Below are 27,723 nucleotides of genomic sequence, written 5' to 3' on the forward strand. Positions count from 1 at the left end.
TGTGTGTGCACCTATTTAAGGCACCGCTTTGTCTGATGCCCAATTCGCGCTCGCCCCCTGGCGGACTGAACGTGAAACCACTCGTGGGCAGGGACCCCCGACTGAAGCCACAGCCACACCGAGGTCGGTGCGCCCTCTCACAGTCAGTGGAAATTCCATTCTCATAAGGCAGAGACGAGTTTTCCCCAAGGACAAACACTGTTGACCTCTCACGAAGTCGTTTTATCGACGCTGCGGAGATGATGGGCCGAGGTAATGCCTGACCGAGAATTGAACTGTCCACCTGCCGACTGCGACGTGCTCACCGTGTCAATCGCTAATGGATCGATTCGGGTGCACTTTTTAAGGAGGCGGCTACTTAATCATCACGGTCTTCATCAGCCATGAGCTGCCCACTGCAGACTCCTCAAGCCGTCGGCATCTCTCGCGGTCTCACAAAGAAAACATTCCATCTGGCTCCTGCACACGCGCTGGATCTCATGGCTCCGTCCGCGGGAGACGCGTTCCTCGCCACGACTCTTGCGACCGTGCCGTGTACAAATATTAAACGCGTCAAGGTGAGAAATGCCCCGCGGTATCCCAGCAAGGAGGACGATGATACAAGCCGATGTGTGTTTTATTTCGAGAACTACTTGACACTTTGTCACAATGACTAGATACAGTAAGTGTATACGCTAATATTAAATAAGTTACATCTTCATGATCAAGCTTTTTACATTATGTATAAAATACCAAGCTCACATTTACATGTTTTAAAATGAAGGTATACACTGATGCTGACGTTTCAGAGCATTGACACATTCGGTACTAAACTCACATTTGACGCAACCCTCCGCACCACTCCCGTCAACTCCGTCCACGTTATCCATAAAACACCGCGCTTCACGTGCGCCATCGAGACCACTGCGCGTTATAAATAAGTTCGCTGCCATTCCACCGTAGAGGAGTGCCATTGTGTCTGACAATCCACTCCCAGTGAGACTGACATTCAATCCGGGGCTGCCAAACGCAGCAAAAAACATTCAACTGAACAAAGCAAACAATTAACATAAGTCAACCAAAAACACGAACTTATTTTTATTCATAATACATTTCTTTCTGGTTAGATCGTGTGGATATGTCAATATCTAACTATAACCCTTCAGTATCTGACAGAGCCAATCAAATCAACTTCTCACGTGGGAAAAATATACCAATTGATTTGATTATTCAGCCGACCGGAATTTTGAAAAGCGAGCAAAATTTTGACGAGATTTTATTTTGTCTGGTAGATATATTCCTTGGCTGTGTGTCCACGGCTGTCAAACACGAGTGTGTATCGTTGTTAATGGGAGGAATGCGCTTCTACGTTAAGTCAAGCGTGTTGACGTAGCGTACTCTGGCGGCGATGTCACACATCGGCAGCTCACATTCTCTTCTGCTGCCCTGCTCCCAACATCGTTTGGGATTATCTTGCTTCGAATAAAGAGCACGGTCCGCGGGGCAGTGCATTTGTTTTGTTTCTGCTTTTGTTACTGTGGTGACCCAGGTCACCCTTGCAAATGAGACTCTGGAGTTCTCACCCAAGTGACACGAAATCAACTCGAACTTGAACTCGCCCTACCCTTGCAAAAAGCTCGCACAGAGTTCTGTAAGCAGTTCAACTAAATCAGGATCCGGGCAGGAGGGGTCCATCTGCGGTTGGCATCGACCAACCGAAGATTCCAAGCTGCCACCCCCCCCCTTCCCCCGTCATTTTGAGGAATGCGTCTTCTTGTGGTAGTTGAGTCCCGCGTACTGCGAGAACCCACGGCCGCAAACGGGACACACGAAGGGCTTTTCGCCCGTGTGCATGCGCATGTGCTGCGTTAGGTAGGAGGCTCGCGCGAACGCCTTCCCGCACTGCTGGCACGCGTGCGGCTTCACGCCGCTGTGCACCGTGCGGTGGCGGGCTAGGTGTGACGTGTGGGAAAACGCCACGCCGCACTTGTTGCACACGTGCGGCTTCTCGCCCGTGTGGATGCGGCGGTGCTGCCCCAGGTAGGCCGAGTTGGCGAAGGCCTTGCCGCACACCTCGCAGATGTACGGTTTCTCGTCCGAGTGCGACTTGCGATGCAGCGACATGGACGAGTACTGGGTGAAGCGCTTCCCGCACACACCGCACGCGTACGGCCGCTCGCCCGTGTGCGTCCGTCGGTGGATGTAGAGGTAGGCCGAGCGCGAGAACGTCTTGCCGCACTCGTCGCACATGTAGGGCTTCTCGCCCGTGTGCTTCAGCTTGTGAAACTTGAGCGACAGCGAGTAGTTGAACTTCTCCCCGCACACGTCGCAGGCGTAGGGCATGTCGCCCGTGTGGATGCGCATGTGCTGCGCCAGGTACGACGACTGGGCGAAGCTCTTGCCGCACTGCAGGCACAGGAACGGCTTCTCGCCGTTGTGCTTCCGCATATGCTTGGTGAACGCCGACGACTGCATGAACGCGCGGCCGCACACCGCGCACTTGTACGGCTGCTGCTGCTGCTCCCCGTGCATCCCCTTGTGGTGGTTGAAGTAGTTCAGCGTCTTGAAGCCCTTGCCGCACTGCTCGCAGCTGTAAGGCTTCTCCCTGGCTTTGCCGGCTCGCGACACTCGGGTTTTGGCGCGTCGCTTGTTCCCACCTTTCCTCTTGCTCTCGTCGAGCACGCCGCTCGCCGCTTCCCGCGACTCGTCCCGATCGGTCGGTTGCGGCGCCCCCTCCTCTTCGGGCGGTACCTTGTCGTTAGCATCGCCAGTGCCTTCCCGGGCCGGGTCGGGTGGAGGGGCGGCTTCTCCCCGCTCCGGGGCGTCTCCGCTCGGCAAGCGGCGCTCGGTCGAGCTCTCCCTGGACGAGCAGTCCCTCGCCGATGACGACGATGATGATGAGGAGGAGTCCTCGGCTGAGGAGGGGGCTGCCGGGGACGGGACTGGCGACGACGCGCTCGAAGCGACGGCCACCACCGCCGCCGCGGCCGCCTCGGCCGCCTCGGTCACCGCCGCTTCGCCAGTGTCGCTCTCGGCGCCGGAATTGGAGTCATCTGCTGCATCTCCTGCGCTCCAGCAGTCTAAACAGAAGCCGAGCAGAAGCAGAGCACAGCAACACAACGTTCACGTGGCGGGGGGGGGGGGCGACGTGCTCAGCCAGGCATTGCGGTGGAGGAGAACGCAAGTGAGTGGAAGAGTAGACTGTAGGGCCCAGCAGACAACTTACTATTTGATAATAGGTTTTTCCCCTTTTTTCTGGCAACAAAACGGGTGTTAAGATGTTAAAACACCAAACTGAAACCTTTTACAAGGAATCATGTCTGCATTAACCACAATACTTGTGGTCAGAATGCAAACAAACAAAAAACATACTCTGATAATAAATGCATTGTCTTTGAAACTGATTGGTCCACACCAGAGACAGCTTTCTTTGTTCGATCAGAGAACGCCAAAAGGCGTACAGCACAAAGACACTATCAGAGTAATGAGAGCTCGGGGTGAGCAGCTACATCATGGGACCTCCTTTGCCAGTACCAAAATATGATAATAGGTTTTCCCCTAAAAGGTTTCAGTTTAGTGTTTTAAAATCTTAACACCTGTTTTGTTGCCAGAAAAAAGGGGAAAACCTATTATCATATTTTGGTATTGGCAAAGGAGGTCCCATGATGTAACTTACTATTTGCCTGGTGGAGAAAAACACATCTATGAACGTCTCTTCGAGCCCATTTTGCAAGCATAGCAGAGTGGGCCAAATACCCCCTTATATTGGTACAAGCCTCACGTAAAATGTCACATTTATTTTCGTTCATGATGGCGTTATACCTTTGAAACGTGTGTTTGGGCGGTACCGCGTGTTTTGAATGCTGTCCAACGTTTCGCTCCACGTGCCGGAACCGAATTAATTCCGAATCGATCTCCAAGAAGCTCCCAGCACGCGAAGCGAATCGTCCGACATCGCGGGAACTGCGCAGCACAACCGCGGAAGCCTGCGCAGCGGTGTGACCGGCAGCGCTCTGCCGCTCCCTCTCACACGGCGGACTGCCTCTCACCCTCGCAACTCCGCTGCTCCTCGTTATCGTCACCCTGGCCGCCCTCTTCGTCCTCCTCGTCCTCCTCCTCCTGCTTGATGGCTCTGAGCAGCTGCTTGAGTCCGCTGACGCGCTCGGCGCGGTAGCGCGCCACCGGCGGGGCGCTCGTCGCCGCACCCCTCACGGACTCGCTCCTCGAGGTGCCGGCCATGTCCTGCTGGGACACCACCACCATCAATGTCGCGGGAGGAAGAGCCAAGTCCTTCATTACTCAGGAAAGCCTCGGTGGACAAACATCCTGGACATCGGGATGTTTGGCCATTTCCACAAATGGGTATTTGGCTGCGTGTGGGAGGAAACCACATCGCCGAGAGGAAGCCAGTTTCACACAGGAAGGAATAACAAAGTTAGCCCTCGGTCCACAGCAATGGGGGCCACGAACCCCACTGACTGCACTGCCACCTCCTCCTCCTGCCCACCGTGACCAATGTATGTTGAACTTCGCCGTGCGTATCCGACCGTCCTGATTGCAACAATGAATGAACGCGTTTCTATTTACTACCGCACTGTGCTCGTCACGTGTGCATCTCACAGGCGCGGGCGGTGAAGTTGACAAAGCCTCTCCATTACTCTAGCGTCAGTCAAATCAGTACCACTCTGTGGAAAGCGACCCGACTATTGCCTGGTGGACAGACTGGGCCCCGCCATAGCAAGATGTAATTGCCGGCAAGTTATTAGGGTTGTGGACCAGAGATGTGAGCGCCGTACCGCGCTCGTCTGAGCATGAGGCCACCTTCTCGACATGCGTGTTCATCGTCCATGCCGAGTTCAAATCATCAACAGACATGACTGTGTGTCAAGGTGCAGCCTTGTCCACATTTTAAATACATTGTCCGTGACCAAGCCCAAGTGAAAGCGTCACCTTGCCATCATATTCAGTCGGTGGATGATGATTATTGCGCATCGCAGATGACTCGAGGTGGTGGCGTCTTGGGGGGGGGGGGGGGGAGAAAACCTTCACTCAGCAGCGGATTGACCACAGCTGCTCCCGTGTAAGGTCACGGGTCACGAAACTTGACCTTTGACCTTACAAAGCGTCGTGGGTACAACGCAGACACGGGGGCCACAACTGCGCGGGGCCCACGTCCCTCCCCAGTGAACACGAGGACTTGTTGGCCCAGCGCACGCCCAACGTGGCCCCAACGTTGGGGCAACGTCTGCAATGTTTACGGGGCTCACCTTGATCACAACTCGGGGGCCGTGGTGGAAACCTGGGGGGGGGGGGGAGACGCGAGGTCCCTGGCTGCTGCTGCTCCTGCTGTTGCCCCTGGCCCGTGGCGTCTTCTCTACGGGACCGGGGAGACCATGGCCAGCTGCGCGGGGAGACGGAGAGAGAAGGTGATGGTGGGGGTGGTGGGGAGAGGGAATGGTGGTAGAGAGTGATAGGAGGAGGATGCTGAGCGAGGTGGGTGATGGAGGAGAGCGGCAGGAGGTGACGCGGGGCGGAAAAGGACCCCGGCGCGACCCGGCAGTGATGGGGCGGGAGGAGGAGGAGGGGGGGGACACGCGGCCCGGCTGACATCAACATCATCACACGACCCTCATCACACGACCCACATCACACGACCCTCATCACAGTCCACATCACACGACCCTCATCACAGTCCACATCACACGACCCTCATCACAGTCCACATCACTACCCACATCACACGATCCACATCACACAACCCTCATCACACGATCCACATCACACAACCCTCATCACACGACCCTCATCACACGACCCTCATCACTACCCACATCACTACCCACATCACACGATCCACATCACACAACCCTCATCACACAACCCTCGTCACTACCCACATCACTACCCACATCACACGATCCACATCACACTACCCACATCACACAACCCTCATCACACGACCCTCATCACACAACCCTCATCACTACCCACATCACACGACCCTCATCACAGTCCACATCACTACCCACATCACACGATCCACATCACACAACCCTCATCACACAACCCTCATCACTACCCACATCACACAACCCTCATCACACAACCCTCATCACACAACCCTCATCACTACCCACATCACACAACCCTCATCACTACCCACATCACACAACCCACATCACTACCCTCATCACACGACCCACATCACTACCCACATCACACAATCCACATCACACAACCCTCGTCACTACCCACATCACACAACCCTCGTCACTACCGATATCGCCACTGCGCTTACTTAACATCGTGTCACCATCATCACCATCGCTTCATTGTGGCTGAGCTGACCACATCATCTCTGAGCCGGCACTCCACTCGACTGTTCCGTACGACGATTCGAGACGTGCTGTGCACAAAATCCGCGTGTTTCTCACCGATTCCCACTTGCAAACTAAGACATTAAAATCATCACTTCAGTCGGAGCGCAGAACGCTTTTAGAACGAGTTGGCGACTTAAGATAACGCGGAGTGGCAACTCTAGAATGACGAAGGCGATGATGGCGATGCCGTGACACCCGTGGTGACAACACGGGGATCGTACGAGGACGACGATCTTCATTCAGCCCCCCGCCCGTCTGCAGGGGGGCACCTGAGCCCCCCCCCCCCCCAGGTACGAGCTGCGAGATTGCGAAGTCTCTCCCACTGATTGCTGCTTCCACGTTGGGCCCCATGCGACCGGCACGCGACGTGGGGCGTCTGTGATGTATCGTGTGCCGATACCGGAAGAATCCGATGAGCCGTCGAGTTATTTTATTTCTCACAGATCTCCACGAGTTGTCACAGATGTCACCCACGGCACCGTTGCCTTTCCGTGGCACAGTCCGGTGGCAATGTCGACTTCCTTTCCTTGTGTCCTCATTTCCCTTCTGCGGCATTCACTTGGAGTCTCCTTAACCGCACTGGGAGTCTCATTCTTCACCTCACTTGAAATGATGTTTCGGCCGTTCTCGTGCAGCGAACGCTTTATTACAATCACGGGAGCGCAGGCCACCATGGACCTCGGGCCGCCCCTGGCTCTCTCGACCCCTCTGGGCCCTCCGGCCGTCGTGTGGCCCTCTTCGTACCTCGTGTCCACGCTGGGCCCTCCCTCCTCCAGGCTCCGTGTCACCCACTCCGATACCTCTAGACCAGAGCTTTGGGCAGCTGGGCACATCAAGTCACGATGGCCCGAAACGCCAAGTGGCCAGCGACAAACAGCAATATCAAAGTTGTGCTAGATTCGAGTTGTCAGCACGTTTCTTGAGTAGAGCCAGGTTATTGTCGGCGCTTAATAAAATAAACGATGGGACGTAAATATAAAGTGGAGCAGTGTGAGGAAGTAGCAGAAAGAGAAGCACTCTGATGTGCAGTGTGGTGAGTGAGTGAGTAGGTGAGTGTGTGAGGGAGTGTGTTGCTGTGACCTGCAGTGTGATGAGTGGGTGTGTGAGTGTGTTGCTGTGACCTGCAGTGTGGTGAGTGAGTGGGTGAGTGAGTGTGTTGCTGTGACCTGCAGTGTGGTGAGTGAATGGGTGACTGAGTGGGTGTGTTGCTGTGACCTGCAGTGTGGTGGTTGGACACGGTGCTGATGTGACGGAACAGTCAGTGTGGTAGACCAAGGTTGCCGCTGACTCAATCTGGTGCCGTCTCGTTCCTGTCGCCGCAGGATGATGAACGAGATGAACCTCAACGTTCCGGGGATGGAGTCGATGGGAGGTGGTGGAGGCGGGGGGTCTCACCTTGGCCTGGCCTCGCCGTCGCACAGCTCCATCACGCCCACGGGTGAGCCTTCCAGGCCTCGGCACTCGACGTGGTTTGTCGCTCAGTCGCCGTAGCCAGCCTCGCTGAGGGCAGGGACACTGTTGAAGTGATCGCGCGTCACAGCGGTGAGCTGCTCCTGGTGGTGGTGGTTGGTCGAAGTTCACTTGGCTTTCCACAATGGACTCTCCGATGTGGTTCTCGCTGTCGGTCACGCTCTTTTACGGGAAAGTAACGCATACAGTCATTCAAAACCTTTAATTTGAACCAATTATAATCAGCCATGACCTATTTACTGCTAAATGAAAGGCCTCTAAGCATTTTTGTCTCTCAGTGTCTCGCGACGCAACAATCCGACAAACTTCTCCGCACGATCTGATTTCTTTGCTCCAAATCCGCGACGGTTGTCCTCTCAGGCATGTTCCCTCCTCTCCACCGTTAACCTCAACCACCGGCCACCGTCCCGTCCGTGATGTATCCTGGCCCACTTTTCTTAACCGTCCATATGGCATCTCTGGCTTGCGTACGTTCTCTAATCCATGTGTTCCTGTTCCGAGCTTCTTTTGCCCACTTTCGATGGCGGTGTTTACGATCCGTATGTCACATTCAATGCAGTGATTCATTGTTGTACGCCTACTTTGAAAGGCCCCACTTTAGTGAAAGCGTGCGGTGTGGTGACAAGATCTGATGACGGGTCGTTGGTTACGCCGTGCCGTCCGCGCAGGCATGGCGGTGTCCATCCCGAGCCTGCCGCCCGCCATCGGCTCGCTCTCCTCCGCCCTCTCGCTCGTGCTGCCCCTGGGCCTGGGGGACCGCGGCGTCGTGTGCAACGTGCCCCCTGACAGGAACTACCCGCTCCCGCCACCGTACCCGCACGTGGAAAGCGGCTACATCCGGCACATCCTGCCTGGTGCGCCTCCATCCCTGCCTCCCTCCCTCCGTCGGTGGTGCCACTTGGGAGCGTTTCGGCAACATGCCCATTCTCCGGAACAAAAAATGGCTTGAGCCAATCAAACGCATTCAAGGCGTAATTGTTGAGGTTGAGCTCCCCGGCGAGTCTATGAATCGCCAAGATTCAGATTTTCCATCTCATATGCATTGTTTTACGATCATGTTTGGTTCTATAGTGGTCTGTTCTGGTCTTCCACATCATGGGTACACAATTTTTCATACGCATTTTGTACATCATTGATTCTCACACGCACAATTCTACGCATTGTATCGTGAGCAAAATAATTTCTCTAGGGCAGAGGTCAGCAACCTGCGGCTCCGGAGCCGTATGCGGTTCTTTCAGGGCTGCTTTGTGACGTGATTAATTAAGGACCCACCGTCTCGTATTCACAGGTATTTCTGCTCTTGAAATATTGAGTTTCTTACAGAATTCGAAAAAAATTACTCTTCCTGTTATTTTGTTTGCCGACCCGTGCTCTAGGGTGACGAAGAGCGCACGGTTATATTATGCCTGTTACAAAGCTAAAGCAAATTAGCAGGCGTGTGTCATTGCTTGTGCTGTAGAGCCTATTGAGAGGGTGGCACCAGAGGGTGATGCCCCCACCGTCTGTCTGCGCGCTCGCGCTCCAACGTCGTCGGAATCCACGTCGAGTCGTTTAAACCTGCTGCCCTGGCCGCTCGCCGCAGGGATCCTGTCCTACCTGGCGGACCGGCCGCCACCGCAGTACGTGCACCCGGGGCCCGGCGCCGTGGAGGCCGGCGCCGCGGCCGTGCCCTTGGCCCACAGCGTGGCGGCGGCCGCGGCCGCGGCTGCGGCTGCGGCGGCCGCCGGCCTGGAGCACTACCACCCGGGCGACTCGCTCGGCCTCGAGGCCGCCAAGGCCCAGCTCGACGCAGCCGCCGAGCGGAGCCCGACGCCGCCCGGCAGCCCCCACCGGGCCGACGACGCCAACGCCGCCGCCGCGGCGCAGCAGCACCACCACCATCGGCACCACTCGCCGCACGGCCACCCGCACCACCCGCACAGCCACCACCTCCCGCTGCACCACCACCACCACCACCTGCACCACCACCACCACCACCACGGCCAGCACCACCACGCGCAGCTGCATCACCACCATCACCACGTGGAGACGCACATCGCCATCGACTGCGTCTCCAGGTGAGCTGCACAGCGGTGCGTGTGGTTACACTGCTCGGGGGTTGTCTCGATCGTTGTAACGGAGTGAATTAGGAAGGTTGGTGGCAGCAGGCAATTGGATCTAAGGTGGTGTTGTGGTGTTCGCGTGCATGCATGTGTGTGTATACGCGTGTGTGTGTCTGTGTTTTTCGGCGGGGTGCGGATGTGTTTGTTCATGCATGTGAGGAGCGGTGACCGGGCTGCGCGATCGGGCAACCTGAGTTCCATTCCCAATCACGGCTAACATCAGTGGCAAGTGATGTCTGAACTGGTTCTGCACATTGTCCAGGCCGCACCACCCCCTCGTACACCATTCGCGTTTTCTCAGGTGCTCGCTAACAGCATTTACCCAAAGTCTGTTAAAGGCTGTGCGAGGTGCCTTTGTCCGCTGCTGTGTGCGTGCGCATGTCAGATCGAGCAGGGCCCCGAGCCCGGCCTCCCCGAGCTGCGGGGCAGCGATGGACGCCACCGCCGACTCGCTCGCCATGGAGGGTGTGACCCATGACCCCGACACGCCGGGCCTAGGCGGACACTCCGCCTCCCTGGAGCTTCCGGTCGTCATCGACGCCAGCGACTACCAGGACAGCTGCCGAGACGACGAGGACGACGGCGATGACGATGAGGATGGGCGCGTTGAGCAGCAGGCGGCAGTCGTGAGCAGGTGCGTGGCTGAGCAAACCCCACACAGGTTTGACATGCTGCCAGCGTCTGCAGTAAACTACAACTGCGTTTCCATGACCCACAATTTGCTTCTTTTAATGTCAAAGTTGGGCCCGAGCGAAGAGGCGGTCCCTAAATGTCAACCAAAGACGTCGTTGGTGGCACCAAGGTTTCATTTCACATTCTGCTTAACAGCTACAACGTTCCACTTTTAACGTTGTCAGCAACGCAACCTGCCCAACTTATGCAAGAGACTGTTAAAGGCAGCACGGGGGATCTTTGTCTTCGTGGTCCTGAAGGCTGAACTGAATATTTACCCTTCTGTGTGCATGTGCGTGTGCGTGCGTGTGCACCCATGTATGTGCGCGCATGTGAATACTTATGCGTTCCATGTGCGTGCATGCGCGTACGTGTTGTTAAAGATGCGGCACGGTGCAGGTGCTCCAGGCCGTGAGCTCCATCGTGCTGGAGCCCGTGGAGTTGCCCCCAGGGCTCCACCACAGCGGCCGCGCCCCGCTCGCCAGCTCCACCGACCCCTCCTCGGAGGGCGGTGGCCACGCAGCGGGGCTGGCGCTGGCGCCCGCCAACTCGGTGCGCCTCGCGGGGCCGGGGGAGGAGATGCGCGGCGCGGCGCTGCAGCGCGAGGGGATGGCGCACGAGGACAGATCCGTGTGTGAGTACGTCGCGCGCGTCACGTTTCAAGTACCACCCTTAGTGGCTTAAAATAAAGTGCAACGTCCGCAGATCTGACTCGCTGGGAACTGAGCTGCAGGCAGAACTGTGTCACTGGACACCAAGCGCACACTGCTCTAATCGTGGGGAAATGCTTTCCTGTGCTTTAGCAGTGAGCGGCTATACAGCAGTAAGGCCCACTGAGCTATTTCGCTCTTTTTCAGAAGTGACCTGAGAACAAATGATGGCTCAAAAAAGTGGCTTCTTGTCACGCTTTTAAATGTGGAGGGAAAACCGGAGGACCCTAACTCTGTGTGAAAAGGTCGGATTTGTTAAAATCTGTACAAGATGACACACCGTCATACGTGAATACTGCACCGAGCGTGGGGATAGACGACAGCCGGACAGGCGACGTTTAACCGTAATCGCCTCATCACGGCCGCGGCGTCCGTCCAGAGTCAACGTCTCGCCCATGCCACCAGGGTGCCCCGTGTGCGACGACGCGTTCGAGGACGACTGCCCGACCCACGGGCCACTGACGCTCATCCCCGACTCGCCCATCGAGACGCGCGCTCGCCTCTCCCTGCCCAAGCAGCTGGCGCTCCTCTTCGCCTACGACGGCGGCGTCTCCGGTTCGTGGCCCGCGTGGCGCCCACGGTTTTTCCCCGTCCTGCACGCGCTCCGTCCGTCCTCCCCTGCCTGTGGGATTTGTCCATGGCTCATTTCGTCTGTGCTCTCGAGCTAATTAATCTCAAGCGCGCGGCGAAAATCCAGAACGACGGTGGAGACGAAGATCAAAAAATGTAAATGCGGGACCGATGGTACTCGGTGACCACGCAGAAAAGCCAACGGCATCATCGGCGCCACTGAGGCCACACACCCACCAGTCCCAGGATGGACCCGAGGCTGGTGGTGGTGGTGGTCACGGGGCTGGAGGTGGTGGTTAAAAGATTGAATGTGTTTGGTGTTTGGTAGTGATGGGCGGTGACGCGGTTAAAATACCCCGTGCGAGTCGGTGCGCGCGTGTGCTTTTGTCGCTGTACGTCCACACCCCTTGCCGGTTTGTATGCGTGCGTACGTATTCGCATAAACGTTTGTGTCTCCTGTGTCTGTGCGCGTGCGTGCTTGTATGTGTCTGCATGCACGCGCGTTTGCAGGCGTGCGCACGCTGCAGGCCCTGCCCGTGCGCACGTGCTTCGGGCCGCTCACGGGCCGGCACGTGCTGCCCCAGCAGCAGGAGGCGTGGGCGCGTCTGGACATGGGCAGCCTCAACGTGTGGAAGGTGCCCGACCCTCCTCCTGCACCTCCATCATCGCACTCAGTCGCGCGCACGCCCGCGGTCCAGCGCGCTAGAGGCAAGGGAATGGCATCGAAATTCACGAATGGGGCCGTGAGTTGGCCGGGAGATGGCCGTGCAGCGATTGTGTTGGTGGCACGCAATCCCTCGGTGGGGACCGTCGGGTGTTGTCCCATCTTACGTGTGGGTTTCTCCGGATACTCCGGTTTCTTCCATTATTTAACGGAGTGTGCAGCCATGCTGCTGCTTGCGTGCGTGCTGCCTTGTTGAAATGACGGAGCCTTGTGCTGTACCTACAGATTTTTCGGGATGAGCAGCTGCAGTTCTGTGTCTGTACGGAGGACGAGGATGAGTCGAACTGGCTCTCCCTGGTACAGAGAGCCAGGTACTTGGGCCCCGCGTGTGTGTGTGTGTTCATGTCTGTTTAACACGTAGGCTTTCGCGACCAATATCATCCATAATAAGAGGTTTTTTGGGTTAGATTGCGTAAATATATAAATGTGTCGTTAAAACCCGCCACCACCCGACACAGCCAACTAGTAAGGGTTGTCACGTCAACAGAACGTGCCAATTCGTCACTAGTACAGCACACCGGTGTGTTGGAGAGCTAAGCCACAACATTCACAATCTGAGTACGATGTTTCACAGTCCGCCTGCTGGATTTTTTCTCCTGAAGACGATTGCTTGTGTTACGATCGAAACTTCGTGATTTTGTATTATTTTATTTTCTATCTACGTGACTTTACCGAAAGACCCAAAGAGTATGAATCCTTACTCGTTGGCTGTGTCGGGTGGTGGCGGGTTTTAACGACACATTTATATATTTACGCGATGTAACTTAAAAACCTCTCTTATGTGTTCATGTCTCCGTGTGTGTGGTTGTAACTATCAACCGCATCAGAACATCAACAGGCCGATGCGCACATCTCCTTCATGAATGTAAAATTTCGATTTAAAGCTTTCGTGACTGCAGGGATTCATCTTCTTGGTTCTTTCGGTAAAGTCACGTAGAAGGAAAGTAATAAAATAATAAAAATAAAACATAATAAAATAAAATAATTCTCACGACGTTTCGGCTACAACGCAAGCAGCCGTCTTCAGACGTCTTCAGACGGCTGCTTGCGTTGTAGCCGAAACGTCGTGAGAATTATTTTATTTTATTATGTTTTATTTTTATTATTTTATTACTTTCCTTCTACGTGACTTTACCGAAAGAACCAAGAAGATGAATGTAAAATTGTGCGATTGCGGCCATGAAACCCACACGATGAACCATACAGTAAACCACTATAGTTTGCACTCTTTCAACGGAGGAGGAACAGCAAAACGACACGAACTCTCTCTGCTGAAGCCCTCTCGTTGTGGCCAGCAGGCCTCTACATTGGTATCGAGCTCCTGAACCACATCGCCGGTGCCATCGAGCCCGAGAAGCCCGAGCGCGTGCCTGAGTCAAGGCCGTTGGCTGTGTGTCGCCCGTGCTTCCAGGACGTCAGAGGAGCAGAACTTGGTGGCGTACCTGCACGAGGGGAAGGTGTACCTGTGCACATCCCGTGATGTGGCGCCCTTCTCACCGCTCTACTTCTACTACTGCAGGGACTACGCACGCCAGCTGGGTGAGCTTCCCTTGCACCCCCACCACCCCCCCCCCCCCAGACACTCCATTCCACACGCACTCCTCGTAGCTCAAGAGCATTGAGCACTCGCCCCACCATCTGTGTGTGCAGCCCTGCCCGAGTCGCTGCATTCCCCACGCTACGAGGAGTGCGGCAAAGACTTCTCTCCAGTGGGCGGCCTGCAGGGCGGCCTGCACGTCCGCGCCAGCGCCGCAGTGTGCCCCGACGTTGGCAATGGAGACGTGGGGCCGGGGAGCGCGGCGGCCATGGGGGAGGCCGTGGTAGTGACGGCGGGGGAGGCCTCGGCGGACGTGGATGCCGGCACGGTGGCGAGCGAAGAGCGACCCGGCAGAAAGTTGCTGGCCTGCACCGTGTGCTCCAGGGCCTTCCCCACTAACTCCAAGCTGAGGCTGCACATGCTGGGCCACATGGGCGTGCGTCCGCACGCGTGCCAGTACTGCGGAAAGACATTCTGCGACCCCAGCAACCTGCGCACCCACCTGCGGATACACACGGGTACCGAAACACGAGATCCTCCGTATGGCCCAGAACAGACTGTTGGGGCGAGTGTTGTTAGCGAGCACCTATTGAGGCCGGCACAGCAGACGAGGGGGTGGGTGGCCAAAACCACGCCCGACTGCCTTTGTCTCCCCGGTCGTGACGTTTTACACACACCAAGTACACATTTAAGGCTGAGTCGACCTAGGAAAGGCCCAGGACCCTTTCAAATATTCGTCAGCGATGTTGACCATGAGCGGGAATTGAACTCGGCTGGCCGGGTTCGTAGCGCAGCTCACTAAACCGCCGTGCACTACGTACGTAACACGGTTACGCACACACACAGGCACACGTGGGTACGCGCGTACCTGCGTTTCCCGCACGCGAGGCTCACGGTGCGCCCCCTCCCCGTGCCCCCAGGCCAACGCAACTTCAGCTGTGAGGTGTGCGGCCGCAGCTTCACACAGAAGGCGCACCTCACCTCCCACGCGCAGGTGCACGCGGGCGGCGCGAAGACGCTGCGCTGTGACGCGTGCGGCAAGCTGTTCGCTCGGCGTCACGACCTCAAGCAGCACTCGTACATGCACACGGGGTGAGACGCACGCACACACATGGGGTGAGACGCACACACGCACACGGGGTGAGACGCACACACACGGGGTGAGACGCACACACACGGGGTGAGACGCACACACACGGGGTGAGACGCACACACGCACACACACACGTGGGGTGAGACGCACACACACACGCGGGGTGAGACGCGCGCACACGGGGTGAGACGCACACACGCACACACACACGTGGGGTGAGACACACGCACACACACGGGGTGAGAAACACGCACACGGGGTGAGACACACACACGCACACGGGGTGAGACGCACGCACACACACACACGGGGTGAGACACGCACGTGGCGAGACGCACACATGCGCTTTTCGCTTTGTCTGGCCGTCTTTGTCTCTCCAGATATTTACACACTGTGTGAGGTACTCACTTCAGATCGAATTGACCTTGGGAGGTGGTCTAGGACCGGTTCAGATAGAATTTAACTCAGGTCGCCAAATCCTTAGCGCTATGCACTGACCATTGCACCACCGTTCCCACAAATGACACACGCGTTGCACACACGTACACTCCACTCAAACACAATATACACACACACGTACACAGTCACGCACGTGTCATGCACGCACACCGAGGCTGCCCTGTGACTCTGCGCGCCCCCACCCCCGCACGCCCCCACCCCCGCGCGCGTGCTCATGCACAGGGAGCGCACCGTCAAGTGCCCCGAGTGCGGGAAGATGTTCTGGCGCGCGACCCACATGCGCAAGCATCTCAAGACCCACTTGGGCCGCCGTGAGTTCACCTGCCTGCGATGCTGCAAGGCTTTCCTCACGCGCTACCACCTGGCACGGCACATCAAAGGCTGCCGCTGCGGCCACAACGCCCCCTCTTCCGCCGCCGCCGCCTCCTCCTCTGGGGTCGTCATCGTCGGTCCCGTGGAGGCAGCGGGGGGCGGAGGTCACGACGGGGAAAGAGGTCACGACGGGGACGTGTCCACGAGCGGCTCGGACGAGGAGACGCGGCCCGCGGAGGATGAGTGCGATGAGTGAGGTCTCGCGTCCCCGCGACGCGGAGGCCACGTAGCGGTGGCCGTGTCAGGGAGCGGTTCCCCGCAGATGCTGGCTCAACGCGCTGCTGCTTCTGCTGTGACCGTGGCTGCTTCTCGCTCCAAGTGTCGCCAACTCTGCGATTGTCACTTCATCTTGTGACCTTTGGGTTTCCCGAGCGGCAACATGTTGTCAAGCCGACTAGTGACAAATCTCCTGACTTTGTATCATGACATTCGGAGCGAGTCCAGGTTTATATGAAGGATCCTGTATTAGTTTTCTGCTCGGTAAGTTGTCCTCTGGCATTTTTGATGATCAGCAACGGGTCCATCTAGTGATGAGATGGGACGTTCACCGCCCCAGTTATAATTTGCGCCGTCTGGTTGACACGGTGGACGTGAAAGATCCCCGTGACGTTATTCGCGAGAGTAGGCCATTGCGTGCCGGCGTCACGGTCCACATTTGCCACATTCGAAAGTGAATTCTCAATTGGGATGATGCGGCTGTAATCATGGCCTCCTGGTGGCAGGCTGATGGCCCAGGCCACTCTTGGAAATGCGACTCTATCCTGGTCACTTGAGTTCTCACCTGGGCAATCAAAATAAATGTAAACTGATATGAGGTTAGTAATCTCGTTTCCTCGTTGCTGCGTGTGGCTGCTACACTTGCAAAGCATCGAGGATGAACTCTCGTAATTTTCTGTGTCACGATAAAAAAGTTTTTATTGAGTTTACCAACTAGCCTGAAATTAATCACTAATTTTCATATGCGTATGTACTGTAATTATGATATATTACAAATGATACATTCTTCCAACCAGTATTTCACATATCATGTGCAAAATAATTAAATGTTTAAGTTAAATTGCATGATAGTGAATTCCATCACCGTAATAACTGTTCCTGAACACGACAACTCATCTCAGAGCAACTCAACAGTGCCCGTCTGTTCCCAACAGTGCCCGTCTGTTCCCGTGTGTTGTCAGGTTTGGGTTCGTAAGGTCATCAGGTCTTGACCTCCTGGAAGGGTTCACCCCGTTGGACACACGGTTATCACTGCATCTCGTGCTGCCACAAATGCTCGGCTGTCGTACCGCTGCCAACGACAACCTCGCTTATGTCCATTAATTCTAGGAAGCAGACGCACTTGAATAATCACTTAACAATTACGAGAAAATCCCGTGCTTTTTCAAATCGATGATGTTATAATCACACCATTTGGATAAACGTCTACAAAGAGGCACAAATCAGGTGAATGTGTCGCCAGCCTCTCGGCAGGGGACAGTCGAGAAATATATGTTGTACTGTGCTTCGATGCTCCCCACTACCAAGCCCGTCTTGTATGGCATAAAGGAGTTCTTTTTACCAAATGTAATTGGTTGAAATGCAAGTTATGTGTGTGCGTCGTGTAAATGTCGTTTTTGATTCTATTTTCACATTTCCACCCTGTCATGTTCCTGTAGCTGTTGCCACTACCGATGGTCTTGGGCAGTGGTCGTCCTTACAAAAGAGCTGCTTAGCTCAGCGTGCCTTGAGCCTGGTTGCAGGACCAGTCTCAATAGGTAGGGTGCTAGGCTTGCCACCTCAGGGGTACAACATCCCAGGACGTATCATTGAAAGATGATCTCAATACCTGAAGCGAAGAGAAAACTGCATGTGAATGATGTCTTGAGTGGTGCATTATTACTTCTTGTTATTCCTCTTTGCTCCCTGTGGAGCATAAGACTGCAACAAGCCCACACCATGCCGGACACAAATCGGCACTTTTTAATGTCCCGGTAAGACTCGCAGATTTCCCAGGACAGTAAATTCCGCAAGAGCTTGATCCTGGGACACCTGAGACAGGTGGCAACTCTAGCTGGTAATCCAATCTCAGGAGAGTGGGAACTCAAGGGGCCTTCCCGGAGGGCTCACACCTGGTTCAGCGTGACCGCCACCATCACGTGGACTCAGCCCGGACACTCACCTGGGCATTCAAAGCACAGGCGAGTCGGTGCGGGAGGTTGAATCTTACCGCACCGTTTACTAGGCGTGTAATAATTTAGAGGGTTCTGGGAAAACTTTCGGATGAATCCTGCTACCTTCATTACAACACTTGATTTCTCAACGGCAATCGTCATCCACCATGATCGTTGCCGTCTCAGGTCACGCTATGCTGCAGTCATTCATGTCGTTCATGCGCCAAGGCTGATTTCCTTGCTCCATCTGCACGGTGGACATCCTCTCGGGCATGTTCCCTCCTTAAGCTACCGCTCCGTCATTAGTCTCGACCACTGGACTGCATCCAACCCACCTGCACGAAGCAGTACACGTGCATAAGCATAACCACTTTATTACATTATATAGGTTTACATTATATAGGTTTACAAAAGCAAATGTACATGCAGGGCAGCAAGCGGAACGAGCAACGTGGACTAGAGTCCGGCCAGACATGTTAGGTTGTCTTGTTATTTCAAAACCACAGCTATAGGCTAGGTTTGTTATTTAGCACCTGAAATTACACTTCATTAGGCATTCACACACAGCAACTTAAGTGAAATAGTCTGGCACTTTGCACTAGAATCGGTGTAAACGGAGGGGAAAATCTCACTCGAGGCGTTTGTGAAATGCAAGCACAGAATCGTGGGGTGAGCTGACCACCCGAGGCACATTTGTGGGCAGTTCCGCTGAATCAAAGAATCTGTGCTGCTTAATACTGGCCAGAGAGAGGTGTTGGGAACCTGCAGTTTACCCTCGTAGGTTATTTGATTACCACCAGCAGGAATGGGTTCACAAGAAAAAACACCGGCTCCGAATTCCCTGCTGCTGTGCGAGTTTCAGTTGCATGCTAATTCGTGTTAATGACGATGCTGGTGATAGTGGTGGTGAGCTGGCCTCCCAACCCCTCGTGTCGTGCTGACCTTCATAGGTGTTCGCTAACAGCACTTGCCCCAGCAGTTTGTTAAGGCTACATGGGGAATCTTTATTTCTATTGTCACAGTGATCTGCTCAATTGAGCACTGAGGCGGTGCTTATCTTGTTTACCATCCGGAGCCATTAGCGGAAATTCCTACGGTGGGGGCAAGTTAATCCATACAGCAGCCACTGCTGACTTTTTCACAAAGTGATACTCATTTTATCGACCCCAATAGGGATGATGAGTCAAGGTGGCTTGTAGAACACGCTGACCATGTGACCGAAACTCCGCCGGCGTGAAGCTAACAAACGCCGTTCCAGCACGAACACAGGACCGTTGGGCCGCACTCGGGGCGAGTGCCAGGGGATCTATCGTCAAGCCAGGCCATCGGAACGTCCTGCGAGCGCGGCTTGAAGGGCTCTCTCGAACACGATACACGCGACGACCGCGTTACCCCACCGACCACCGGACACTCTCGGGTAACGAACCCACGGCTTCGAGGCGAGATGACCCGTGCTGCGCCGTGATAATGCTGTGCAAAGCCGTACGGAGAAGGCAGGCAGCACAGGCAGTCCAAGGAAAGCACGGGTGTTCTGCCTACAGTCATTCATACAACACTCCTCGCAAATTCACCGTACCCTGATGTCAGGTGTTTAAGGACTACGGAGTTTTGGAAAAAGCTAATGATCTGTTAGCAAGAAGAATCATTTAAACATTTAAACCTTTTTTTGCGATTACAGGTGTATACATATCTTAATAACGCCATCATGCAAAACTATAGCGCACATTTAAACTTTAAAACTATTTGGTGATTATCATAAGTACTGTGGAGCGCAATAGTTTAATATTGTTGCTCAGTGCTAAATCAATAATTGGCAGCGAGCCAGAGTAGTCAAGAGGCATGTGACGATTTCAACTCGCTTCCGTCTCCACGAAATAAAGTCTGGTCTTGGTTTGGGGTCACAATTCAAGAATCGGTGTTTTAATATAATTGCGAAATGTTTTAGTTTATATAGCATTGTCGTTCGTGCAAATGGCGTCACACAATGCTGAGGAACTACAGACACATTAGAAGGCAGCCAGACAGTGAGCCGGCACCAAAAATTGCCCATGCTCCGGAGTCCTCTTATGTTAAGATGATTTCAGAAAAACTGGATTTCCAGGAGAAAATCACACGTACGTGGGAGAAAACATCCAATGCACAAGCGACGTGATAATAGTCCACACTTTGCTGTACCGCCTTCTCCGAGCGAGAAAATGTTTGGACTTAAATGTGCATAAAAAATTATTATCCGTATTTTTACAATTCAATGCAACTATCGGGAGCGTAAGAAGGGGCTTTAATAAACGGATGTCTTGAGTTAGGATCCTCAGATGTTGGACTCACCGGGCGGGGGTGCAAGCGTGTGGGTGGATTTTCAAGCACTGCCGCACTTCCAACCTCCGCGTTAATAATAATCAAGCTTTGGGAAATTGTGGTCTTCAAGTGACTGACTTGCTCGTCGACACGTGTAATTGCCCGTTCCGTCAGCAGCGTGCCCTCCCACACGCTCACTGGCCTCGGAATGAATCTGCCTGTGCAACAGCGAGGTCGGTGGGATGAAAGGGTGGCGAGGACAAATATGTGGCCACCTCCCAGAGGAGTAACGATTATATAACGAACACAACGGTTAAAGACAGGGTTGTGTGTTTTACAGACAGCAGCTAGAGTACTTAGTTAAAGGCACTGTGGGTCTGGCAGTGACAGCTGGACATCAAGTAACTACTGGCACTATACAGGGGGTTGCTGGATTCATAGGCCAGGAACCCCCCCAGAACTGACAAGGCCCATGAGGCGATAGAGGGCCATAGCCGGTGTGACAGGAGGAGGGAGCCTTTGGCTGGGTGCTGGCTGGTGCTGGCTGATGCTGGCTGGATGCAGGAGATGTGGACCTATGGGTGGGACTGTGGGTGGCTGCGACTGTCTGGAGAGGACCCCAGGGTTAGCGGCCAGGTACTACTTGTTCTTGGCCGCCAGAGGACGGCGGCTGATCTTCTTGGTCTTGTCGTTGGTCTTGGGTGGTGGGGATGGATTGGCCTGCATGTGCCGGCCGTATAAACTGCAAAGGACACACACACAACACATAAACATATATACAAACACAATCAAGCCAAAGGCACACAAACATATACGCATGTAAAGACACCAAGCCATAAAACACAGGTACTTAACCAACATTCCCCTACAGCGACTGCCTACACATGGACACAAGCATGCAGCATGCACAGGAGCATGCAACGCACACACACACGATCATCGAGCACATACACGAGCATGTACACACATCCACATATATATGGAACCTGTGCAAATTTCACACAACTGCAACAACACACAGACACGTGCGTGGGCACAGGTGTAGACATTAAGTGTGCTTGCTGCACTGGGTGAAGCGATACTCACTACTTGTAAGTCTCGGAGCGGATGTACTCGAAGACGTGGGACAGCCCGACCTGGAACTGGTCAGCGATTGGGGCCACCCAGGGATTATTCTCAGCCTTGAACACCTGCTTGGGACCCACCAAATCCAGCACACCTGTGCGTGGACAAAAAAAGAAGCAAAATCAAAGATCCCCCGTGTAGCCTTTAACAGACTGTTGGGGCAAGTGCTGTTAGCGAGCACCTATAAAGTCCGCCACAGCACACGATAGGGTGGGTGGCCAACACCATGCCCAACCGCCTCTGTCTCCCTATTGGAGATGTTTACTTGTTGAGTAGACTAAGGAGAGGCCCAGGACTGTTCAGATATCCATCACTGGTGTTGGAAAGGATTGGTGTATATATATATATAAATAATCAAGCGAGGGTCACTCAGTTCATAGTGCAGTACACTTGCGCCTCCAATCAGCACGGTTGGCTCATTGTTTTTTCCAGTCTGTGTTTGCCAATTGGGCCTGATTTCCAAGATTACGCTTGCTATGGTGCGTCACTCCCATGGTGTTTTGTTGCCATTACTACGATGTGTGGTTGCCATGGTGTATCCGTGGCCGAGGTTTGGCGCGCGTGCTTTGCCGTGTTACCAAGCTCAGGTGGCAGCACAGTGAGGCGGTTGCCCTGGATGTGCAGCTCCTTGAGCTGCGCGAGTTCTCCCACCTCCCGCGGCAATGACACCAGATCATTATCGCGCACGCTCAGCTGCACGACACACAGACATGGAAACACCGAGATTCAAGGTTGCGCCGCTGGGCCTTGCACAGGCTGTAGAGGGAAAGTGCTGTTAGCGGGCGCCTATAACAAGGCTGAGAGGGCACATGGGCGGGTGGTGATCAGTGCAGAAGGTGATTGTTGTGCAGGGCTTATCGAAGGTTGTGGTGCAAGGGTTATAGATGATTGTTGTGCAGGGGTTTTCGATTATTGTCGTGTAGGGTTTATTGAAGATTGTGGTGTAGGGGTTATCAGTCATCACAAAATATCTCATTGACGGTGGTGTAAGAGTTAGGAGTGATCACGGTATTGTGAGAGGTGTCCAGTTCTCACAATCTGCAGCTTGTTGAGCTTCCCTACGTCGGGAGGAAGTGTCTCAAAGTCGTTGTCACTGAGGTAGAGAGCACGCAACGTGGCTGGGTGGGGGTGAGGAGTTGGGGGAAACATGTAGGCACATCGTGAGAACAGATCAATATGATTGTTAAAACACAGCACAGGCAGCGTCCGATGTTTATTAATGCGTAACACTCAGCTGCTGAATACAGCGAGACGTGTTCAGCACGGTTGGCAGGAGTCAGCTGGCACAACACCTACTTGTTGCATGCCACCACACAATCTACGATTAACCCCAATGGCCAGTACGTCTGCATGTGTAAGCGTGTGTCCTTGTGGGTACAACTGATAGGGGAATATTCTTTCATGCCGTGTATGCCCGTGTGCCTGTATATACATGTGTCCTGACGCTTGGACAAGACTTGTGAAGCCCGCTAATTCGAAGTTGGAGGCAGGCACCCTCCGACAATGACAAAGATAAGAAGAGCGACGCTCAAAAAGAGCAGAGCGTCAGGTGACTAAAATGCAAGTCATCTCAGTTAATCAACCCATAACATCTTGGTGTGTCCCGAAACCTCTTATCAGCAGTGAGCATTCCACACTTGACGTGGCCTCGAGATGTACCTTGCCTGGCACAATCGCCGTGGTGACATCATCGCCACTTAGTGGCGAATGGAGGCTGTTGTCGTGTCTGTGTTTCTGCGTGTCCGTGTGTGTCCGTGTGTGTGCTCGTGTCCATGCGTCTCACTGAGATAGAAGAAGTTTCCTGGCAGGGAGGCCTCATTGAGGTTGTTGTAGGTGAGGTCCAGCACCTCAAGTGCTGGGAAGGAGCCAAACCCTCGCGGCAGCGTGCTCAGCCGATTCATCCTTTGCAAATACACACGTACGTGAACACACATGAAGACACATGCGCGCGCGCGCACACAAATACCATTTCACACTCATGCTGCTTCTTGTAGTAATGCTACAGTGCATTGCCTAGTCCATCATGAAGCAAGTTACACATGAGGAGGGTAGTAGCAGTCGCATTCCTGCCCATTCACTCTCAGTTTAATGTCTATCTCAGAGACAGAGTGAAGGGTGAGGGATGGAGGTGAGGACAAGGAGTAGATAATGGATTATAGGAGAGTTATAATGGGAGTGGAGGTGAAGGGTGAGAGAAAATGTAGTTCAGGGATGAGAGGATAGTGGTGAGAACCGAGCATTGAGAGGTGAAGAATGAAGACAGGGGAAAGGCGTGTGACATGAGTTAAAGGTAAGGGTGAGAGGAGAGGTGATGGTTGATTTTAGAGTTGAGCCGTGTGAGTAGAGGGGGGAAAGGGATAAGATGAGGGTGAGAGACTAGGGTGAGCGGTGAGAGGTGAGAGCAGATGGAACGATGAATCGGAGGTGAGGGGCAAGGGTGAGCAGTCATCAGGGGATGAAGTGTGGGAGTAGAGGGACTGTCACTCACCCCAGGTTCAGGTGCTTGAGTTTCTGCAGGCCGCTGATCTGCGTGGGCAGCTCTTCAATCTGGTTGTTGAAGAAGTTTAGCACCTCCAGGTTACGCAGCTCACTGATGTTCGCCGTCACAGCTGCACACGCGAAAACATTGTGCTTCATTAAGCTGCGGAAACGTGTTTGTGTGCTGATGTCAACATAAGGTACGTGAACCTCTGAGTTGAGATTGCAAGTAAGGGTGGCAGTTTGATAAGCAGGTATGTAAAGATTCACCACCAATTATGATGCTCATGACACATGGATAAAGAATTTAAAGAAATTATTACATACAAATTAAATACTAATGTTACATTGAGGTTAATGGAGCAAACATAACTGCAAAGAGAAACAAATGACAATACAAAGTAAACGGTAAAAACAAAACAGAATTCTTGAGTTGAATTGTGCCGTTAATCTAATCGCTGGTGGGACGAATCGTTACACACAGTGCGGTGAGTACATTCAGATGAGTACATTCAGATGATGGTTCATCAACCTGGGGAGCAGTGATGTGCATTAGGAGAGGTGATGTACCGTCATTATGTTCAGTGATTTCCATGTTTTGCAATGCAATTTGTATTTATCGTGTGAAAATGTGACCAAGTCTAGATATGTTTAACAAAAAGTGGATTATTTTCGAATCAGCCAGTTATAGGCAGAGGAAAAAAGGTTTTAAGCTTGCACCTGAATAGGGGAAAGAAGTCAACAGCATGGACAACTGGGATAAGAGAGTTGGTTCATGATGAGGGCAGAAGAAGCGACATCATTCAACTCACTCTGCAGCTTGTTGTGACTGAGCACCAGCTGGGTGAGATGACTCAACGCAACTGAAACAGAGAGTACACGAATACAAAATCATACCGAGTTTATAAATGCATTGCACTAAATAAGAGTAATAGCTCATGTTGTTTTGTCTTTTACAATATTCTAACTATGTCACGAGAAAAAAATGTCCATTCAGAAGTCTCGCAGACGAGTGCATCACCCTTTGTTTAGAGACTGGTGTGGAATGATAGATTACAGAATTTCTTATGAGATCCCTTCAAGTTACTTTTTACCACATTACTGGTGTTATATTTCTCCAAATGGCCTACTACATTGAAACGCTATCCCACATGGCAGACAAAAGTAAATATTTGAATACAAGAGTGGGTGGTTAAACCCCAATTTTGAAACCAGGAAATCAGGCAATGCCAGCCGATTCCTCTGATCCCTGAGAGTAACCGTAACCCGGTCACCTCTGACTTCTCACTGAAAACCCAGTTAGCGCTGCTTATATATATGTCACGATGTAACGGAATTTTTGTTCCTGGGTACTAAGTGTTATTTTTTAATTGCTTATGTCTAAAAAGTATAGAAAATGGCTATTCCCCACAAACTTTGCTTTTGTGACCAGGACTCAATGTGAACGATGAAGACCGCTTTTGTGGCGATCGAAACGTCATGGTTTTTTGCTTTTTTTAAAAATATATATTTTAACTTAATCTGTATTTTATGTTCTATCTACGTGATTTTACCGAAATAACCAAGAATGTACACGTTTTCTCATTGAAAATAGGTACATTTCTAAATATCACTGTCCTGGTCACAAAAGCAAAGTTTGTGGGGAATAGCCATTTTCTGTACTTTTGAGGCATAAGCAATGAGGAAATAACACTTACTACCCAGGAACAATTTTTTTTTGTTACACAGTATTTATCAGTCTGTTGTGGTTGGGGGTAGTTGGACATGCTTACAGAGGCCTGGCACGTCTAACATGTTGGTTACGGCCTTGTCACTCAGGTCCAACTCCGGCACATCCTTATCCTTGCACTCCTCCACGGCTTTCTTCAGAGACTTGGACATCTTTGTCTGCAGCGACACACACACAGCCACCACGACCATACAGGCATGTTTACGTATGGGGTGGAATTTCAATACAATTCACAGGGAACAAGAAGGACTAGGCCTGATCCAACTGTTGAGTTGTCCGCATTTACCCGCAGTTGGTTGTGCAGCTGCTGTTACTGCTCGTGATGGTTCCCATGTTTAACAATGTGATGTCAGTGGCGCTCATGATGGTGGCTGATGGTGGTGTTTGTGGTGGTCATGATGCTACAGGCCGTGTTGCCAGTGGTCGTGTGTTGGAACTTGGCTCTGGTGATACTGGTTGTGCTTAGTATAAATGGTTGCTAGTGATGTTGTCCTTGGTGCTGTTGTACGTGATGCTTGTGATGCCTTGTTGTGTTGGTGCTGGTTGTGCTGATGTTGAGGTGTTCGTTAGGGAAACTGAGGCAGCAAGCAGACGGGTAGCTCACACCAGCTAAGCACCGCCCCTCCTGTATAACATAAACCATCATCCCCTGCAATGACACGCCATGCACGCACACATGAACCCTGCCACAAGGCTGCCTCTAGCCTGGACAACCACTCGCTCGGCAGTTCTAGCCCCGGACATCCCCAGCTCTGGGCTGTGGACACTTCTAGACACTGATACACCCCCATGCCTCTGGGACCGCTCGGACGTATTTAATTAATTTAGTGTATTTATTATATTTAGTGACTTGCTTATCAGTTTCTCTTTCGCGCTCCTATCGTGTTTTCGTATTGTTAGCTGTTGTAATTTGATGACCCGCCCATACTGGACATCTGTGAAAACGAGCTTAATAGCTCATCGGATTCCTCTCCTCCAGTCTAACTAAAGATTCTGATCCCGATAACCCAGACGACATCTCTCGTTTGTCTCGAGCCAGAGCGATCCCAATGTTCAGACTACCTCGATCCGAGAGACGTTCAAGGGGCGAGGAAGCCGCACGCCGTGTCACCACCACCACCACCCAGCACCACCACGCGCATCGCTCCGGGGTGCATACGCTGACCCCACTCACCGCGTAACCCGTCGTTCCCTCGTGTTAGCCCCGGGTTCTCTCGGCTCCCCTTAGGCCCTGCTGGATCCCCCTGAGCGAGCCGGAGCCGCGGGCGCTACGCTGGAAACGGCGGGAGATGAAGAACGCCGCCGCCGCCACCGCCCCGATTCACAACGCTCGGCGAAGTCGAACACCACTGGGCGCAGACATCTTGCTACTGCCGAGAGAGCCGATTGGCCAGGAGCGCGCACGTGACTACAGGCGACCGTCGTGATTGGCCCCAAGTTGAGGGGAAATAGTAAGATGGCAACCGCGATGGCGTTGCCCACAGGGCGTGGAGCTCTCCCTCCTCTCCCCTCCCTCCCTGTATGGGCATTCGTGAGCGGCATCGCTGCTGACGGGTGCGGGGGTGCTGTGCGGGTTACATGCTGCCCACACACCGCCCCCTCGCACGCAGCAAATAAACACTTCAGTCTACACACAACATCGCTGGACGCTTTACCCCGTGTTCTTGTACAGGGACATTGAGTTTTCAGGTCCATGCGGCGTGCAGCCGTTTTAATGCGGGGAATTAGTTTTTGTCTCTGTGTGTGTTTCTCCCTTGTGACGGAACTTTGTAGGATGGACGTTTATATTTATAAGGGCACGGGGTGACCAACAAGGTCTGAATTGGTCGGTAATAAGGTAGACACCACAACATCACAAACCACACACAGACCCAGTTT

General features: G+C 53.4%; 3 protein-coding genes across 4 annotated transcripts; 1 reads left to right on the plus strand and 2 right to left on the minus strand.

The window, feature by feature from the left end:
• Positions 1-598: 598 nt before the first annotated feature.
• Positions 599-5,870, minus strand: LOC133352486 (zinc finger protein 501-like). 2 transcript variants are annotated; one of them, XM_061568162.1, is made up of 4 exons: positions 5,247-5,870; positions 4,930-4,996; positions 4,029-4,221; positions 599-3,059 (listed from the first exon to the last, which is right to left on the minus strand). In XM_061568162.1, exons 2-4 carry the CDS (start codon positions 4,969-4,971, stop codon positions 1,732-1,734), a joined length of 1,563 nt encoding a protein of 520 aa, XP_061424146.1. In that variant the 5' UTR covers positions 4,972-4,996; positions 5,247-5,870; the 3' UTR covers positions 599-1,731. The 2 variants fall into 2 exon arrangements, with proteins under 2 accessions (XP_061424146.1, XP_061424147.1); XM_061568163.1 differs by lacking the exon at positions 4,930-4,996 and having other exon boundaries at positions 5,247-5,868.
• Positions 5,382-19,147, plus strand: LOC133352485 (PR domain zinc finger protein 4-like). The gene is made up of 13 exons (XM_061568161.1): positions 5,382-5,405; positions 7,682-7,797; positions 8,498-8,683; positions 9,412-9,886; positions 10,317-10,565; positions 10,987-11,237; positions 11,719-11,868; positions 12,394-12,518; positions 12,833-12,918; positions 14,019-14,146; positions 14,258-14,662; positions 15,065-15,236; positions 15,919-19,147. The coding sequence occupies exons 2-13, from the start codon at positions 7,683-7,685 to the stop codon at positions 16,262-16,264; spliced, it is 2,688 nt and encodes an 895-aa protein (XP_061424145.1). The 5' UTR covers positions 5,382-5,405; position 7,682; the 3' UTR covers positions 16,265-19,147.
• Positions 18,577-27,236, minus strand: RSU1 (Ras suppressor protein 1). The gene is made up of 9 exons (XM_061568164.1): positions 27,020-27,236; positions 25,889-26,003; positions 24,929-24,979; positions 24,127-24,247; positions 23,422-23,540; positions 22,674-22,756; positions 22,217-22,331; positions 21,600-21,732; positions 18,577-21,255 (listed from the first exon to the last, which is right to left on the minus strand). The coding sequence occupies exons 2-9, from the start codon at positions 25,995-25,997 to the stop codon at positions 21,153-21,155; spliced, it is 834 nt and encodes a 277-aa protein (XP_061424148.1). The 5' UTR covers positions 25,998-26,003; positions 27,020-27,236; the 3' UTR covers positions 18,577-21,152.
• Between the last annotated feature and the right edge of the window lie 487 nt (positions 27,237-27,723).

Source organism: Lethenteron reissneri, chromosome 40 (genome assembly GCF_015708825.2).
Source record: "Lethenteron reissneri isolate LAM-NWPU_2019-01 chromosome 40, ASM1570882v1, whole genome shotgun sequence".
Classification (NCBI taxonomy): domain Eukaryota; kingdom Metazoa; phylum Chordata; class Hyperoartia; order Petromyzontiformes; family Petromyzontidae; genus Lethenteron; species Lethenteron reissneri.

What these genes read in the sequence shown, in the direction of transcription:
- LOC133352485 (XM_061568161.1), top strand. Translation starts at nt 7,683, where the DNA reads ATGATGAACGAGATGAACCTCAACGTTCCGGGGATGGAGTCGATGGGA. An exon ending in CATCCGGCACATCCTGCCTG is followed by an intron (nt 8,684 to 9,411) that starts GTGCGCCTCCAT and finishes CGCTCGCCGCAG; the next exon opens with GGATCCTGTCCTACCTGGCG. An exon ending in GGACTACGCACGCCAGCTGG is followed by an intron (nt 14,147 to 14,257) that starts GTGAGCTTCCCT and finishes CTGTGTGTGCAG; the next exon opens with CCCTGCCCGAGTCGCTGCAT.
- RSU1 (XM_061568164.1), bottom strand. Translation starts at nt 25,997, where the DNA reads ATGTCCAAGTCTCTGAAGAAAGCCGTGGAGGAGTGCAAGGATAAGGAT. An exon ending in GTTAGACGTGCCAGGCCTCT is followed by an intron (nt 24,980 to 25,888) that starts GTAAGCATGTCC and finishes TCTCTGTTTCAG; the next exon opens with TTGCGTTGAGTCATCTCACC. An exon ending in TGTGCTGCCACCTGAGCTTG is followed by an intron (nt 21,733 to 22,216) that starts GTAACACGGCAA and finishes GTCCACGCACAG; the next exon opens with GTGTGCTGGATTTGGTGGGT.
- LOC133352486 (XM_061568162.1), bottom strand. Translation starts at nt 4,971, where the DNA reads ATGCGCAATAATCATCATCCACCGACTGAATATGATGGCAAG. An exon ending in CGACTGAATATGATGGCAAG is followed by an intron (nt 4,222 to 4,929) that starts GTGACGCTTTCA and finishes GTGTCCCAGCAG; the next exon opens with GACATGGCCGGCACCTCGAG. An exon ending in GGAGCAGCGGAGTTGCGAGG is followed by an intron (nt 3,060 to 4,028) that starts GTGAGAGGCAGT and finishes GCTTCTGTTTAG; the next exon opens with ACTGCTGGAGCGCAGGAGAT.